Genomic DNA, 18,005 nt, shown 5'->3' with positions numbered 1-18,005 from the left:
GCGGTGGGCAGCCCTATCCACAGCGCCCAGGGAGCAACTGGGGGTTAGGTGCCTCGCTCAAGGGCACTTCAGTCATGGACCGTCAGCCGAGGGGATCGAACCGGTGACCTTCTGGTCACAGGGCTGGTTCCCTAACCTCCAGCGCACGACAATTCAGACTCTGTAAGTTTCCCTAGAACACAGTGTTTCACACCAAACCGCTCTGAATGACTTTGTTTACATCTCAACTGTTTAATTATGTGGACATTTTTAAAAACCAGCTCAATCTCCTTCCTCTTTAAGCAGTGTATCGAAAACGCCACCGTCATGCTAAATCTCAGGCTTGGATGCATTTCACCCATTTTTCTTATGTAACCATGACGGTTACATGTCAGAGCTTCACTGACAGGATTTTCGCAGATTCTGAAAAATCTGTTATCGGCCCACAGATACACTATATTGCCAAAAGTATCCACTCGTCTGCCTTCGCACGCATATGAACTTGAGTGACATCCCATTCTTAATCCATAGGGTTTAATATGATGTCGGCCCGCCCTATAGCAGCTTCAACTCTTCTGGGAAGGCTTTTCCAACAAGGGTTAGGAGTGTGTTTATGGGAATTTTTGACCGTTCTTCCAGAAGAATGAACTCAAAACTTTTCTCAAGCCACTCAGTATTATGAGTTGTTTATAAACAGAAACAACAGAAATCGTAGGAGTATCCTGAGGCGTTCGTATGCACGGCATGTGTACATTTAGAGGAGTCAAATTTTGAGACATGTTCTTTAAAATGGGTAACTGTTCTATTCAGCTACACAGTAAAGTTTCAGGCTTATAGTTGATGGGTAAGTCATAGTATGCTCTAAATCACATTGACATGCCTGGTGATCTTACTGAAGATCAGGATGCAGTTTGAGTCTGAGCTGAGAAAAGTTTTGGGGCTTTTTTTATGAAAAAGGTTCGTTTTTCTGTGGACATTTAGTGTTTATTAGCAACATTGTACAACATCAGAGCTCCAAACGCAAAACTGGACACCAAACATGTCTGGTTGATTGACTACACATGAGGTACATTTTGCACCAAACCGAATCTTAATACACTTACAAACGGTATCAACAAAGTATAAATACCCACAGTGCGAAATATTGATGCACATGTTTACACCTTTAAAACTGATTATGAAGCACTTTCAGGAGCTGACACATGTCCCATCAAACCTCGGCAGATACTGATCACAAACCAAACTCGAACTAATACCAGTACACAGTGAGTCCACATGCACTGGCCAGACCGTCTCCCAGACAACCGAGGAAGGCATTCATATTCCCGGAAGCAATGTTAATTAAAGTCTGACCTTTCGCTCTCCGATAACGTTATTCACGAGAAAGCAATTTCACTGAGCGATGAAAACTGAAATATCTGCTGGCCCAAACGTGGACAATTCCAAATCGCAGACATTTCAGTGCGTTCCTGTTGCTAAGGTTTGTCTTCACTTTAACACGATTTTTTTTCTTGACACCTTCACAGAGACTCGTTAATATCATCAATTACATCATGAGCTCAATTTACTGAGCTCTGATTGGTCAAACCAGGAGCTGCTTTTTAACTACATATAATACTGGACTTGGAGGCTTGGAGATGGATAAACAAACACACTGACATCCAGAAAATCACTATTATATATATATATAAATTTTAAAAATGTGTCTTGGGTGCCAAAGACTTTCCCACAGTACTGTATGTGTGTGGTGAGGTTTTAATGACGGACGTCTAATACCTGATTAGATTTGGGACACAGGATGGACATCAATATTTTTAAAAATAAGAACTTTAAAAGCTTTAAAATACCTATATCACACTGTCAGGTGAGGGGCTTCCACAGCAAAGAATAAATAACCGACAGGAATCGGCCAACGGGGCAAACACAGACATACACATCCGATGTTTAGAGTATATAGTTGCTTAATATTGTGCCTGTATGAAAGGATTATGAAGACCCTTTTACAGCAATGTTACATTAGCTACACCTGTGAAAAGGTTAACTGTCCACTGTCCAAGGAGACCCTTCCTAACAACCTGTAAAGAACACACGTCCCAAATTGTACACATTCCTGCTTGTGTGCCTTGCAGGCATTTTATATCCACTCTACAATGAACTTGTGTGGTAGCAGGGGAGTAAAGATTGGGGCGGGGAGGAGGAGCCTGAGGTTTTCTGTTTACATAAATTTTCCGTCAATTTTAGCTAAAGTACTTATTTTCTACAAAGATGGACAAAGCAAGTAGTTACTAATGCAAAAAGCCACAAGAGGCTGTGGATTACTGCGACTGTATCACGGGGAAGGGTGTTCTTAGGCCCACCCTAAAGTGCATTTTAACAAATAAAATATGATCAAATATGATTCATTTATGAATATTTAAACAATAATCTCCTAAACAAGTACCCTGCCAAGAAATCTGGTCTCTTTAGAGCGCGGTATCGTGGCCAAACAGCCACGGACCTCTAAATGAGGAGAACATTTGGTCACCCATCACATGTATTGTTCGGAAGTCTGGAGAAGCCATGAGGTAGTTATGTTTTCTGGATTGTTATTCTGAGATAACGAGTTAGCTATGTTGTTCTCTCAAGATAGCAACTTTGTTATCTTGAGATAACAAGATAACTAACTCGTTATTTCAAGATAACAATTCAGAAAATTATAACTACCGCGTACAACTGTTATATAGGGGCAGTTGTGGGCTGGATGTTAGAGAACCAGCCGGTTTGATCCCCAGAGCTGACAGTGTGTGACTGAAGTGCTTCATTGTCATCTTTCCGTGGTTATACGCCCTCCAAACACTAGAGGGCAGAAACGCGCGGCGTTCTCCGCAGCTCGCTCCGGTCTTTCACCCGCAGCTGCGTCTCCATGTTAGCGGGTTGGCAGGAGAGACTCTGTTAAACATTTATGCAGGTGAGCTGCGAGAGAACCGCTATAAAGGTCTTGTCAGTGAGGGCAGAAGGTCTTCACGCGTTCCTGAAGGCTGGAGTTGGGCTGGACGTTTAGCTGAAAGCCGGTTCGTCTCCAAATTGACGTGAGCTAACTTGTGTTTACGTCTGCCAGCGGCGTGATGACGGACTTTGTCTCTCGGCTCAGCGCCTGTCACCTTCATTTAACCGCCTCAGAGGGTTTTTCGGGTCTCTTCTCTGTCTGAAATACACACTGAGGTTGACCGACTGGTCAGCTGACTCGGCTGACCTGTAGCTAGTGGGGTATTCAGGCTGGAGACAGGCTAACCAGAGGAGGGTGCGCTCTGTTTGTGCTTTCTAACCTCATCTCCTCTCCGTCTCTGTGTTTTTCCCCAGTCCTTCATCATGAAAACCTCGAAGGAAGCCGTCCACGCCGCCGCCAAGGAGTTTCTTCATTTCGTCAATCGTGGAGTTTCGCCCTATCATGGTAAGAACAGCAGTGCCTCGGGGACGCCTTGGTGTTTAAGGATTTCTATTAGAGTCACAACACATTCACAGGTCTAGCAGTAGTTGGCTGCTGTGTACATTACTGTACGCTTATGTGGAACTACGAAGGGCAAATGGGGCTGATAAAATGGGCCATGAGGGTAGAAACAAGGGTCATAATGCTGTGGCTGGTCAGATGTGCCTCCGTCTGTGGTCACAGGACGCTGTTGGCTGGATATTCTCGGTTGGTGGACTATTCTCAGTCCAGCAGTGAGACTGAAGTGTTTAAAAATCTCCAGCAGCACTGCTGTGTCTGATCCACTTAGACCAGCGCAACACACACTAACACACCACCATCACCACGTCAGTGTCACTGCAGTGCTGAGAATGACCCACCACCCAAATAGTACCTGCTCTGTGAGGGTCCATGGGGGTCCTGACCACTGAAGAACAGGGTAACAGAGTATCAGAGAAACAGATGGACTACAGTCTGTAACTGTAGAACTACAGAGTGCAGCTATACAGTCAGTGGAGCTGATAAACTGGCCAAGGAGGTGGTCATACGATACGGTTATGCCTGATCGGTGTATATTGTCATTGTATGTAGGTGCTTGAGAGAGCAAGCTACCTGTGCCTTTATCATTAATCCTCCATCGCACACAAGTTTACCTTTGCACTTTGCTCTTTGCTCTGGATTAAAGGCTTTGGTGAAGCCTCTTCTGTAACCCAATGTACGCTCATTAAAAATGACCGAGTGTTATCATTACTTACCCTTTAAAAGTGTGTCATTGCAATTTATTGTCATCCACACCGCCTCTCTGTCTCTCTCTCTCACACACCATCCTTTCTGTTTTTCCTTCTTTTGCAGTGGTGGAAGAATGTAAGACCCGTCTATTAAAAGCTGGCTTCACCGAGCTGAAGGAGTCTGAACACTGGGACATCAAACCAGCAAACAAGGTGCTTGCATGCATGTGTTTCTGCACAATGTGTGTGCTTTTGTTCAGAGCTGTGCCCTGAAGACGTTCCAGTGTATCATATCAGCCCGTCCTATGAGGGCATCTCGCCTAATAATCTTCAGTTGCACCATAAGTGACCCATTGATCTGTCTGCAGAATTAGACTGAGCTTTGTACGCTTATGCAATCGGTAATATACTCAGAGTTGTGTAACAACTTCTTTTTTGCTTTATAGTATTTTGTGACCCGGAACTACTCCACCATCATTGCTTTTGCAGTGGGGGGCTCGTACAAGCCTGGAAATGGCTTCTCCATGATCGGAGCCCATACGGACAGCCCCTGCCTGAGGGTGAGAATGGCCTCTTTTTCTGAAAAACTGCTGCCCGTCTAACTTTTATTGTCCTTTTTCAAAGAAGCTCCACATTATTTTGGTCCATTCATGAAATTTACCCACAAGGAGAACATGCATTTTAAAATTATGTAAAAAAACGGAAAAGCGACAAACAGAGATACAAGATTTTCTTCCGACAGTGGTGATTATGCTGTATTGTGCTATTATACATTGCTCCGTTTGTTTGTGTGATCAGGTAAAGCCTCGCTCTAAGAAGACGAGGTTAGGTTGTCTGCAGGTTGGCGTCGAGTGTTACGGTGGGGGAATCTGGAACACGTGGTTCGACCGGGATCTGACCGTTGCGGGCCGTGTCATGGTCAAGGTACGCAATCTGATTAGATACAGCGTCTCGGACTGCCTGCTTTATGATGCATATTCATCATTTTCCTGCTGTGTACGTGTAGAGTGGAGATAAGCTGCTCCATCGTCTCGTGCATGTCCAGCGGCCCATCCTGAGAATCCCTCACCTGGCCATTCACCTGCAGAGAGACATTAACGACTCCTTCGGCCCCAACAAGGAGAACCACTTGTGAGTCGTTCAAATGACAGGAGGAAGGATCTCCTCAGAGAGGCGAATCAGTGAGATGGAATGGTGGGGAATGCTATGGATTGGTATAAAAAGTCAGATTATTAAATCTGTGTGTTTATGTGTTTCAGAGTGCCTTTTCTGGCAACTGCGGTTCAGGAGGAACTAGAAGCGGGCTCTGCTCCTTCTGGTGATGCCTGTAATGCAGCGTCTACAGTAAGACAATAGCAACTTACCTGCACGCCGTTCTTTCTCACACTCTGGTTTTTAATAGTACAGTGAACTTGAATGTACGATAGAACAGGCTGCTACATCAGCTCTAGTTAATACAGTTTTCCCTCTTAAACTTTGTGTGCAGCAAAAAAAAAATGTTTAAATCATGGAACCAATGAGGGCTGATATCAAGAAGTACACTCAGGCAACTCTGACAGGGTCCAAGCATCAATGGACACCAAAAAAAAAAAAAAAAAGAAAAAAGAAATTTCAGTTTGCTGTACTTGCTAAAACATGAGTTTTTTTCATTTTCTGATGAAACATGATGATTTCACATTTCTGTTGTGAATTAAGTACATTTTTACATTTTTTGAAGATACATAATCAGAAGATCACTCTCTCTCCCATCATGTTAGAATTGATGCTTAGTGATTTCCGAAGCTACAGATATGTATTTTCGGTTTCTGTAGCCTCCCCTACTGCCACTGATGATTAAAGCCTCCTTTATTTTTGTAATGTATTGAAAAATAATGTTATTTTAAATTGTGATTGGCACCTATAGAGTATGTAGGTATTGTTTTTCTGTTTTTTCTTAAAATAAGCTTTTTTTCTGGACTGAATATGCTTATTGGGATATTTTAATAATAATAATAATAATACTCGTTTATCACTATTTTGGTAATGAATATTGCTCAACACCTACTCCACCAAAACCGTCATCTTTTAGAATTTAACAGGCTGTTTTATTTAAGCTGCCTATAAAACTGATCCATGTAATTGAGTTCTTATAATTTCTGTATGATTGGGTGGGCCTAAATCGCTGCAGGCTGAATAAGCACATATACTGTATGTAAATGCAAAAAACAATTCATTTAAAACTTGCAGTTTCTGCAGTTTATTTTTAGTTGTTACATGTAAATGCCAAAATACCTGAAAACAAAGAATATTTTTAATAAGCATGATAAACACAGAATAAATTTTTCTGATTGATAAAATCCTCCCCCAGCCAAAACTTAGCTTTTTTTCCCTGTTTCGGACAAAAACTGATAGTGGCACAAATTCCACTTTTATCCCTAATGTAAATTAGAAACAATGGGCTTAAAATGATTAATTATAGCAGTGGCATATGCTTACACACACACACACACACACACACACACACACAGGCCAGTATTGGCTGGACTATTCAAGGTAGATTTACATAAATATTTACACTATATTGCCAAAAGTTTTCAGTCACCCATCCAAATCACTGAATCCAGGTGTTCCAGCCACTTCCATGGCCACAGGTGTATAAAGCCGAGCCCCTCGGCCTGCAGACTGCTTCTACAGACATTAGTGAAAGAATGGGTCACTCTCAGGAGCTCAGTGAATTCCAGCGTGGTGCCGTGATCAGACGCCACCTGTGCAGCAAGTCCAGTCGTGAAATTTCCTCACTGCTAAATATTCCACAGTCCACTGTCAGTGGGATTATAACAAAGTGGAAGCGATTGGGAACGACAGCAACTCGGCCACGAAGATGCTGAGGGGCATAGTGCGCAGAGGTCACCAACTTTCTGCAGAATCAATCACTACAGAGCGCCGCCACTGGACTCTTGAGCAGTGGAGATGTGTTCTCTGGAGTGATTAATCACGCTTCTCCATCTGGCAATTCGATCAGTATCTGACCTCACAAATGCGCTTGTGGAAGAACAGTCAAAAATTCCCATAAACACACTCCTAACCCTTGTGGAAAGCCTTCGCAGAAGAGTTGAAGCTGCCATAGCTGCAAAGGGTGGGCCGACATCATATTAAACCCTATGGGTTTAGAATGGGAAGTCACTCAAGTTCATTTGTGTGTGAAGGTAGACAAGCGAATTCCTTTGGCAATAATAGTGTATATTGTAGTCATATATCAATACTTTGCAGACATATATAGATGTTTTGTTTGTGTGTGTCTCTTTGTTTTCGTTCCTCAGTCAGAGAAGCACCACCCGGCTCTGATCCGGCTGCTCTGTGGGGAGCTGGGGGTCGAACCAGCCGCCCTGCTGGACTTTGAGCTCTGTCTGGCGGACACGCAGCCTGGGGTGAGTCCTGCTGCTCTCTGGCTTTAGAATGTCACTGAGTGTGTTGTTGTTCACACAGAAGATTAGAATCTGCTGGTGTCTTGCTGGAGGCTGCAGCAGCAGCAGCAGCAGCTCATGTCAGTTTGATAGGACTGTCTTGGGATAATAAATTAGACTGCAGCAGAGGGTTCATTCGCAGGGTTCGTTCGCAGGGCTCTATCTCATGCTGTCTCTCTGCATTTATCTGAGTAATGGATTCATGCCAGCGTCTAGTAATGCGCTCAGAATATTCAGCACTGCGATCCCTCCAGCAGACTCCCGTATTGAAACCATGTTGAGTCTTTGAGCGTTTTTAGTTGTGCTATTGTCTCTAAAGATATGGGATTTGTATTTGTGTTGGCCTTTACAGACACTAGGAGGTTTATACGAGGAGTTTATCTTCTCTCCTCGTTTAGACAATCTTCACAGCTGCTACTGTGCTCTGACGGTAGGTTTCATGTTATTTATTACTGTAGTCATATCAAACACATAGACACTTGAATTTGGTCTCCTCTCTCCTAAGATTTGCTGCTTTTTGTCTGAAAGCTTAATTCCTGCATGGTGTTTTAATCACTTTCAGGCCCTGATAGACTCCAGCACAAGCGCCTCTCTGGCTAAAGACCCCAATATCCGTATGATTACTCTGTACGACAACGAGGAGGTGAGAAATTTTCATTTCACTGTGTCCAACCACCTCGATTCGAGTCTTTACCAGTGCTGTGAAAAAGTATTTGCTAAGGTTGGGTGATGTAACAGTAATTAGGTATGTTGCGGTGTATCAAAATTGTGATGGTATTTAAAAAATTTGGACCTCTGACTGGCTAAATAAACACATTCCACCAATTAATATATACATAGACTTTACCGAAAGGTGGCGCTGATAGAAAAAAGCCTAAACATCCTCTCAACGAGCAGATTTTCAGTTGGCTGGAATCAATCCTGTGCTGTGGTGTGGCACGTTTAGCCATCACACGCTTGTTAGCTTAGCCAAATTGCTACAGGCCCACTTTTGCTGGCTCAGACATTAGGTTAGCTGACCAAGCTAGAGATCCGAACACCGTGGATCAGTTTTAAATTGTGCTTTTCTGTCGTGCACTGAAAATGAGTTCACCTAGCGTCCACTTCGTTTGCTGACCATGTAAGTGAGTTACTCTGGATCGTTTTAATGCAGGACAACAAAAAATGTCATGAATGTTTTAACATCACAACACCCCCACCCTGGTAGTACCCATACCATAGTAATATTTGGAGGCGGTGTTAAGGTATTAAATAAGGGGATACTGCCCAACTCTACCTCTCCTGATTTCTTCTTTCTGCGTATGCGCCAATCAGGCGTAACATTATGACCACGCTCAGTGTCCAGTTTATCAGCTCCACTTACTGTATAGCTGCACTCTGTAGTTCTACAGTTACAGACTGTAGTCCATCTGTTTCTCTGATACTCTGTTACCCTGTTCTTCAGTGGTCAGGACCCCCATGGACCCTCACAGGGCAGGTAATATTGGGGTGCCGGATCAGTCTCAGCATTGCTGTAACACTGACGTGGTGGTGTCCACTCTCTGTCCACTTTCTTAGACACTCCGGCCTGGTCAGTTCGCCCTGCAGATGTGAAGTCAGAGATGATGGCTCATCTGCTGCACAGTTTGTGTTGGTAATGAGCGTGGAAACAAATAGGTGGTCATAATTTTATGCCTGATTCATGTATGTCGCACTTTAATTTCCTCATAATTTCAAACTAAATGTAATATAAGCTAAAGCCAACCTGAGTAGACACAAAATACGTTATCCAACGCCAGCCGTCCGTGTGTGGGGGGAAAAGTCATTGCCACCTTAGTTACTTGGTCAAATGATTAACCAGATTTCCTTCGTAGTTGTAATTAATTAAACTAGACATGGTCAGGCCTGATTATTGCCATCCCTGTTGAATCTAAACCTCACTTAAAAAGAACTATTCTAGCGATGTGAAGAAGACCGAAAGGTCTCAACAAGCATCTCCCTATTCCATGATTAAAAGGGAGGCGGGAAAGAAGGTTACTGGAATGTATCAGTCAGGAAAGGGTTACAAAGCCATTTCTGAGGCTCTGGGATTCCAGCAAACCACAATGAGAGCCATTATCTCTGAATCTTCCCAGGGGTGGCCGGTCTATCAGAAGCACAACGCCAGCTCATCCAGGAAGTCATAAAAAAAAAAAACCTCAGATGAACATCTAAGGATCTGCAGACCTTGCTCTCGCGTGCAGTTCATGCTCAGAAGCCCTCCAGTGTAGCTACATTGTGAAGTGAACTCTGTTACAGTGGCCATAAGAAGTATTTGGACAGCTGTGCCATACTTAATGTGTTATGTTCATTGTTCACTTCCACTTCAGTTCCCAGTAATGAACACAAGCTCACTGTTAGGACAGCGACAGCCTTTGTGCAGTGTGGTTGGAATTTTCTTCTCTGGACTTCCTCCACGTAAAGTATTTGAAGCTTCGTACTATCCTACCAACCGTGCTTAACATACCATTGTCCAGTCACACTCCCTAGCTGTAGCCAATTGACCGTACTGTTGTGGGCCATTAAAAAAACAGGCCACTGCTTAATTTGTGTGCCATCTTTGAAGAATATGCTAACTTTGGTGATTTAACTAAGGTTTACAGATTTTTAAAAAGCATCATTAATTCTCTGTATATTGTAATTAAATTTGTTCATCAGGAGAAAATCAACAAGAGTAATAGACACACAAGTTAAAATATACATGAAATTGTTAATGGAAATGTGTGCATTATTTATTTGATAAAGCAAAATATGTGCTACTGTTTTATTTTTCAGAAATTCTTTAAAAATCACTGTGAAACTTTTTTTTTTTTCTTTTGTTGCTGGCAGCAATTTTATTTTTATATTTAAAAAAAAACATTTAGCTATATCTGAACACAGTGCTAATAACACTAACGACACTAAATTTGGGAATATTGACAATAGCCTTTCACAAACCCAAGGACGCTTTACATAATCATCAAAAATAAATTGAATACTACAGAGAGGGAAAACAGAAGGTTTTTAACAGGGATTTGAAGGAAAACCGAGAAGAGCAATTACAAAGAGTGGAAGGTAGAGAATTCCAGAGTTTGTGAGCAGCAGCACTGAAAGATCTGCCACCCATAGTAGAAAGTCTAGTTGAGGGAACTGTGAGGAGTCCACCGTTAGAAGATCAGAGAGAACGAGAGGGACAGTATAAAGAAATGAGATCAGAAAGGAATGTCTGAGCCAGACCATGTGAAGCCTTGATGGTAAGAAGAAGGTTATGTGTTATTGCTGTGGTGTTGTGTGACCAAAAAGGTTTCTGCACCACCGCGTAACCAGTGAAGAAGCTCATCCTTCTGACGTTGATGGGAAAAGTTCTCGCTGTGTCAACACAACTGAACGGTCAACTCCAGAAACAACCACTATTGGTTATTCAGTTCATGTCCCTTTGCAAAAATCAAACAGAAAACGTATAAAATAATGCCACCCTCAGAAAAATTGCATCACTATGCAAGATATAGATCAGTTACACACAGTTATGTTCAAATTAATTTCTTATTGTCTGAAGGAATCGCATGAATTAGTCATTCTATGTGTGTAGTGGCTTTAACTTCACCCATTGTTGTTTTAGGTGGGGTCAGAGAGCGCTCAGGGTGCCCAGTCTAACCTGACAGAACTGATTCTGCGTCGCCTGGCGTCCACATCTGACAACCTGACGGCCTTCCAGGAAGCCATGCCCCTGTCCTTCATGATCAGCGCTGATATGGCCCATGCCGTGCACCCTAACTACCAGTCAGTCCTCATGCCGATCACTGCGTCTTTATAGAAACTGTTCAGTTACCTGTTTATAGAAATGCTGCAGCAGTCTGTGCCATTGCAGCTTAACATAGTGACATCACAGCACAAGCTGGTCAGTACAAGATCCACCTCTCGGGTCAAGCAGGATGTCATCTTTTGTGTGGCCTATTTTATACGTTATCCACCTCCGTCCTTATTTTGCACAAAAACATCCACAGCACGTAATGAAGGGACATGGGAACATAAGGATCTAGGCTTCCGTTGCTGTGCTAGTTGTGTTGCAGCCTTTGCTTGCTGTGATTCATCACTCAGCATTTGATTGAAGGTGTTGATTTGTAGTGTTTTCATTATGTTTATTCCAACCTACAGAGAGAAACATGAGGAGAATCACAGACCTGCTTTCCATAAGGTATTGAAATCTTTTTTTTTTCTCAAACATCTCACACACATGCCAGTGCTCTTCATCCCCTGCCTGTTGGCTAAGTGTGTCTGTGTGTTTTGATCCAGGGTCCAGCCATAAAGTTTAACAGTAACCAGCGTTATGCCACCACTGCAGTAACAGCTTCTGTTTTGAGAGAGGTTGCAGGGAGGGTGGAAGTGCCTCTTCAGGTATCTCTCGATGTCTCTTTATTCATGTTCTCCTCCTTCTCTGTTGTTGCTCAGGTCTCTCCACCTCTGTTTCTCACCATTTCTCTCAGTCTCTCTGTATTCTCCATAGATATGCATACTTAGATGCCACGTTGTCTGTTGTTTTCTATCTGAGGTGACACAGTTGCACATCTACCATGTTGGAGAGGTCAAGATCCATTAGTGAACCAATTCACTTGTATTGAGAGACGATGAGTCTCAGGATTAAATCGGCCACAACTTCCTTATTACTCAAGCGATTTTCACCAAATTTGTTTTGTTCTAACAGATTCATCTGCACTGACTGCCCTCGGTAGCTTTTATTTCTGTAATAACTGATTGTGATAATTAGCCAACAGGACCAGCAGGAAAGTATTCAGTCTGCATCTGACGTTAAAAACCCCAGTTTAGCAAATCCATCAGTGTGTGAATTACTTCTCATCTTAATATACATAAAAATAAAATAAATCCTACAGTAAGAAGGACGAAGCTGAAGTTGGCTTCCGGTTCGCCAGCTTCTTTTTTGAGTTTTCCAGTTCCACCTTAAATGGTGCAGCATTCACTTTCTGGTGCCTGAAGCTGAACCATTTAAGGTGGAATGGGAATGGGGTTTGTGTAAGAAGGTGCTAATGTTAATCTGTTATGAATATCTACACGGATTAAGGAATGCTATAACTTGCCAAGTTTACAAAGCTTTAACCATCATTGTAAATGAAAATTTGCATCAAGTTAAGATCCCCTGAATAGACTATTAAATGAAATAAGGTTGTGCATCACCAACCACACGGCCATGTCTACACATAAACAACACGCATCACACAAACATCCGTGTTATAATCCTGTCCCGCTTTCTGGGTGCAACATTCCTGAAATGGTAATGGTACTGGATGCAGTCCAACAGGGATGTTGACCACCCTAAAATATACACTCACTGGCCACTTTATTAGGTACAGTGTTCAGTTGCTTGTTAACACAAATAGCTAATCAGCCAATCACACGGCCGCAACTCAGTGCATTTAGGCCTGTAGAGGTGGTCAAGACAACTTGCTGAAGTGCAGACCGAGCATCAGAACGGGGAAGAAAGGGAATTTAAGGGGCTTTGAACGTGGCGTGGTTGTTGGTGCCAGACGGGCTGGTCTGAGTATTTCAGAAACTGCTGATCTGCTGGGATTTTCACACACAACCATCTCTAGGGTTCACAGAGAACGGCCCGAAAAAGAGGAAACATCCAGTGAGCGGTCAGTTGTGTGGACGAAAATGCCTTGTTGATGTGAGAGGTCAGAGGAGAATGGGCAGACTGGTTCCAGATGATAGAAAGGCAGCAGGAACTCAAATAACCAACCAGAATCTCTGAGGAACGTTTCCAACACCTTGTTGAAAGTCTGCCATGAAGAATTAAAGCAGTTCTGAAGGCAAAAGGGGGTCCAACCTTTTACTAGCAAGCTGTACCTAATAAAGTGGCTGGGTATCTGTGGTCTTCTCCCTCTGGCAGGGGCAGATCCAGGGCTGGGGTCATAGGGGAGCTTGCCCTGGTAAAGATCTAATGGGCCTCTTGGGTACCCGTATCCTCTGACTTATTGATTGAACTAAGCATGCCGTTGACGGATTTGTCACCTTTCAGCAAATCGAATATGCCATTCACATAAATGATGATTCGTAAGGTTTCAGAGATGCTGTTAGGGCTGCATAACAACTTGGCTAATGTTACTGAAAACCAGTGACTTGATGATACTGATAAATGGAGCCATTGCGAAGCACAAGGGCACCACTGAAGCTTACGAAGACAAGTTTTTCATATTTATTTCTTTAATCGCTTTTGAGCACTAGGTGTGAAAAGATCAGTATGAATAAAAATTGTTTGCAGCCAAGTTATTTTTTCCGAAGACTAAAGTGGAATGTTGATTTTGTGTCTCATATGCTGTGACATCCAAGTTACCCTGTACTAATTTGCAGTTGGGAATCATTAGGGTCCAAGCACATGTACATTATGGAGAACATATAGCCTTTGGGCAGCCATAACACATTGAGCAGTTTTTAGGCATGTAGTAAGTTTTTGATAAGCAAGTCAAAATACTTGTAAAGCAGCTAAATTTATTGAGGTTTTGAATTGAGAAAGTGGTAGTTTTTTTAAGATAATCTCATGATCAGGTATTTTATTTAGTCTGCAACATAAAGTGCACTGAATAGTCTATGCAATAACCTATATCAGTGTGTAAGTGATTCATATTGAAGTGTTCTCCTTATAACAAGGGTGTTGAGATCATTTTGGAGCTCTTTTGAATTTGAAGGCATTAATTTGGCCCCTGAACACGAAATGTAGCCCTTGTTATGCCTATTAAGCTGACAGACTGGTTGATATTTGACATGTTTTTAAAGAAAATGTCTGTCTGTTGGTTGTTAATGTGACCGTTCAATTGGGTGAGCCAATGGGTTTCACTGAATGCCACCTGAGCACATGAATAGTTCTCCTGGCAACACATGAACAATGATGGTGTGCTCCAGGCTGAGATTGCGAGACTGGGAGGCGGTTCACTGAAGCACCAAGTCAAGAATATGGATCAATTACTGGCCAGTTTCTTTAGACTGCATGGATTGGGATCTCAAATCAATGTCTACACCTTTGACTGACCTGTGATCTGTCATTAGCCATGAGCGATGTAACAGTGTGAATTACTGTTTTCCAGGACGTAATGGTTCGGAATGACAGTCCTTGTGGAACAACCATTGGACCGATCCTGGCGGCTAGGTTGGGAATTCCTGTGCTGGACATTGGTGCACCACAGTTGGCCATGCACTCCATCAGGGAAATGTGCTGCACGTCAGGCGTCCTCCAGACCACCACTCTCTTCAAGGTAATACTGACTTCAGGCTATGTCTGGGTGATGAGGCCAAAAATATCATACCATGCATTTTGTATACAATTCAATATCAAGAGTCATCAATAATCATAATGTGCATTTTGTGGTGCCCAACTTTAAGTACATTTCCTCCTCAAAATTTCAGGACTGACCAGCACTAATGAGCTAGCCTAGCTTCTTTCTGGTTTGTGCTGTTCTAAGAGAATGCCTAAATGGCTCCTTGTAAAAGAGACACATCACCACCTAGTGCAACAAAGCAGGAATTGTTTTAAGTTGAAGCCTTTGCTGTTAATACTAGATTGTCAATCAGCGTCATAAATACAAAGGAATCTGATCTGAGACCGGGCCTTTAACTCAGCACTCAGTTGTGAATGGGCTGGTATAATCACCATTATCAATTAATACTAAATACAGAGTATTGATTTGTGATGTCTTCGCCCTGTGATGGACTGGCGACCTGTCCAGGGTGTATCGTGCCTTTCGCCCGAAGACTGCTGGGATAGGCTCCAGCACCCCCCCGCGACCCTGACGGAGAAGCGGCTTGGAAAATGGATGGATGGATGGATGATTTGTGATGTCTTTATATACATATACCAGCACTGATACTTTATTATTCTCTTTGTATCTACACTCATTGTCCATTTTATCAGCTCCACTTATCATATAGGAGCATTAAAATGGACAGTGAGGGTAGAAGTGAGGAGATGTTCCTAATAAAGTGCTTGGTGAGTGTAAGTTTAGTGGTATAGACAATGTATTGTCCAGTGCTACCCCATAAACATTAATGAAATCGAACAAATGTTTGACCACACAAGTCAGAGAGTCTGATCCACTGCAGTGCCAGTGGACTGTCAGACCACATGGAGAGAGTCATTTATTTAATTTCCAGTCAAAAAGGCCATTAAATAAATGTCAGATATTTTTCAGGAGATATTTCGAATGAGATTAGATATGAGATAAAGTAAAAAATAAAATGAAAGGAAACAAAAGCAGAAATTTCAAAGTGGCGTTCAGAAAATGATGGAGATATTGAGAAAATGGAACTCGCTGTGGGTCTGAAAGGATGTGTAGCTGTGAAGAAGCAGTTATTAGGAAGAATCTTAAATGTGAAGGAAGGCTTTTTGTTTGGATTGTGAGAAGTACAAAATGAAACCAACTTCTAAGACTGAACTTGTATCCCTGCAGAGGACATATTTAGTCGTTGAGGCTTCTCTGTAATTTTATGTTAATTGTATTTTCCGTGTTTTTTCGTGCGAGCTGTTCTTATCCGTTTTAGTTTAGTGGGCCTGCGAACAGAACAGGGCTAGAAGGAAAACAAAAAGCCATTCATGGCAGAATGAATTCAGTTTGGGGTTAAATTGCTTTTTCTGTAAACTCAGTCAGAGGACAGCAAACTCATTCAAAGTCTCGATCATCCACAGGGCTTCTTTGAATTCTTCCCTTCTGTGAGGAACATGCTTGTGGTGGACTAGAGTGTGTGGCCATGATGTAACAACACACCTGGACAGGTAGCCAGATGCCTATCCCTGTATGGAAAATCTGGATTTTTCCTTGTCTCGTCTGGCTCCTTTCTGGACCTTTTACAGATATCAAAGCAGTGCTGTGGACCAGAGGGACCCTTCATTGGATCACTTTTGTAGGTGCACTTTAGACTCTACACAATAAACATGTAACTTTGCTTCTATGTCTCTAGTCTCTTGTGTTCCATTAGATCAGGGGTGCCCAGTCCTGTTCATAGAGATGTACCACTCTGCAGAGTTCCTCAGAACTGAGGAAGAAACCTTGGGAGGAACCAGGCTCACCAGGGGGGACCCATCCTCCTCTGGTCAAACTACCTACAAATGATTATACTACTAATATTAATAGCAGTAATATTGGTATTAGGTCTGAATCAGTATATTCAGTATATATTGAATCAGTATATAAGAGCAGGGAAACCAACAAACAGTGGCCCAGTTCCAAAAGGCATCCTTTGACGTCAACGACATGGACATGGAGGTCAAGAGACCTTGATTGAGCTAGGTGTAAAAATGTGCGTTTGTTAGTCATGCAGTGCGTAGGCTGTACATTTACTTTACCAAGTGAAATTATATATTTATTTAATGTGTTAATTTGCTTAACTGCCATTGCTAAGTATGATGCAGCTCAGTAACAAGGTAACAATAAACAATGCATTTTAGTTCATACATAAATATCTTTTTATGTTGGTCAGACAGCGGTCAGACAGCTGTCCTCGCCAAAGGCTGCGCTAAAGGTGCAAACAGGCTGCCTTTCAGCTTTGTGGTCCTTGCAGGCATGCACAAACGATGGCTGTAGTGCTGCGAGTGCTCAGAGTGAGATCGGTCTAGTGCAGCGCAGTTGGAGGAGCTCCAACGCTGGCGTTTGGAAGCATTTTCCATCTGTGGCCACTGCATTTATCTGTATTTTACTGTTTGAGCAAAACAAACGATGCAGTTCAGGGGACTGTTTAAAAATAAATAAATAAATAAATTGCAAGAAAGCAAGAAATAAAGAATTTCACAGTAAACCGTGGTGCACAGCTCCACTACTGGTTATCTTTCATTCTCCAGAGTTTTGATCCAAGCCCCTCACATCTGATCCAGATGAGAGAGACAACAAAAACAACAACCAAACAAGGCTGGGCTAGTGTATTGGTGAACCCCTCTACCTTCTACGCTGTAGACTGGGGTTCAATCCCCTGCCTGGCTAAGCACCCTACACTATACTAATAAGAGTCCTTGGGCAAGACTCCTAACACTGCCTTCATCTACCTGTGATCAAATTGTAAGTCGCTCTTTATAAGAGCGTCAGCCGAATGCCATAAATGTAAAAAATCAGATTTGTGCAAATTCAATCTGGCTGTGTTCAAAATTGCATAATACTACACCACTGAAGGACTATGTGGGCAAAAAAGTGCAATAATTTCAGAATGACATTTCTCACTGTAAAAATATCAACGTGGGGATTTCAGGCAGCACTGCATCACATTTATGGCATTTGGCTGACCCTCTTATCCAGAGCGACTTACATTGTGATCATTTTACACAGGTAGGCCAAGTTGGTGTTAGGAGTCTTGCCCAAGGACCCTTATTGGTATAGTGTAGGGTGTTTGCCCTGGTGGGGGATTGAACCCCAGTCTGCA

General features: G+C 42.6%; 1 protein-coding gene across 3 annotated transcripts; it reads left to right on the top strand.

Moving 5' to 3' along the window:
* Positions 1–2,810: 2,810 nt before the first annotated feature.
* On the top strand, positions 2,811–16,547 carry LOC108437829 (aspartyl aminopeptidase). Of its 3 annotated transcripts, none has more exons than XM_017715201.2 (15): positions 2,811–2,926; positions 3,319–3,409; positions 4,277–4,365; positions 4,599–4,712; positions 4,951–5,076; positions 5,159–5,283; positions 5,412–5,496; positions 7,452–7,559; positions 7,948–8,025; positions 8,158–8,238; positions 11,212–11,372; positions 11,748–11,787; positions 11,886–11,987; positions 14,690–14,857; positions 16,285–16,547. In XM_017715201.2, the coding sequence occupies exons 1-15, from the start codon at positions 2,921–2,923 to the stop codon at positions 16,333–16,335; spliced, it is 1,425 nt and encodes a 474-aa protein (XP_017570690.1). In that variant the 5' UTR covers positions 2,811–2,920; the 3' UTR covers positions 16,336–16,547. The 3 variants fall into 3 exon arrangements, with proteins under 3 accessions (XP_017570690.1, XP_017570691.1, XP_017570692.1); XM_017715202.2 differs by having other exon boundaries at positions 2,888–3,029; XM_017715203.2 differs by lacking the exon at positions 2,811–2,926 and adding an exon at positions 2,943–3,047.
* Positions 16,548–18,005: the final 1,458 nt, after the last annotated feature.

The sequence above is a fragment of the Pygocentrus nattereri genome, chromosome 30, assembly GCF_015220715.1.
Source record: "Pygocentrus nattereri isolate fPygNat1 chromosome 30, fPygNat1.pri, whole genome shotgun sequence".
Lineage (NCBI taxonomy): Eukaryota > Metazoa > Chordata > Actinopteri > Characiformes > Serrasalmidae > Pygocentrus > Pygocentrus nattereri.
The sequence above is the reverse complement of the archived record's forward strand: the minus strand, read 5'-3'. Positions and strand labels throughout refer to the sequence as shown.

Coding starts and splice junctions, on each gene's coding strand:
- LOC108437829 (XM_017715201.2), top strand. Junction 3,410..4,276: donor TGGAGTTTCGCCCTATCATG/GTAAGAACAGCA, acceptor CTTCTTTTGCAG/TGGTGGAAGAATGTAAGACC. Junction 8,026..8,157: donor GCTGCTACTGTGCTCTGACG/GTAGGTTTCATG, acceptor AATCACTTTCAG/GCCCTGATAGACTCCAGCAC.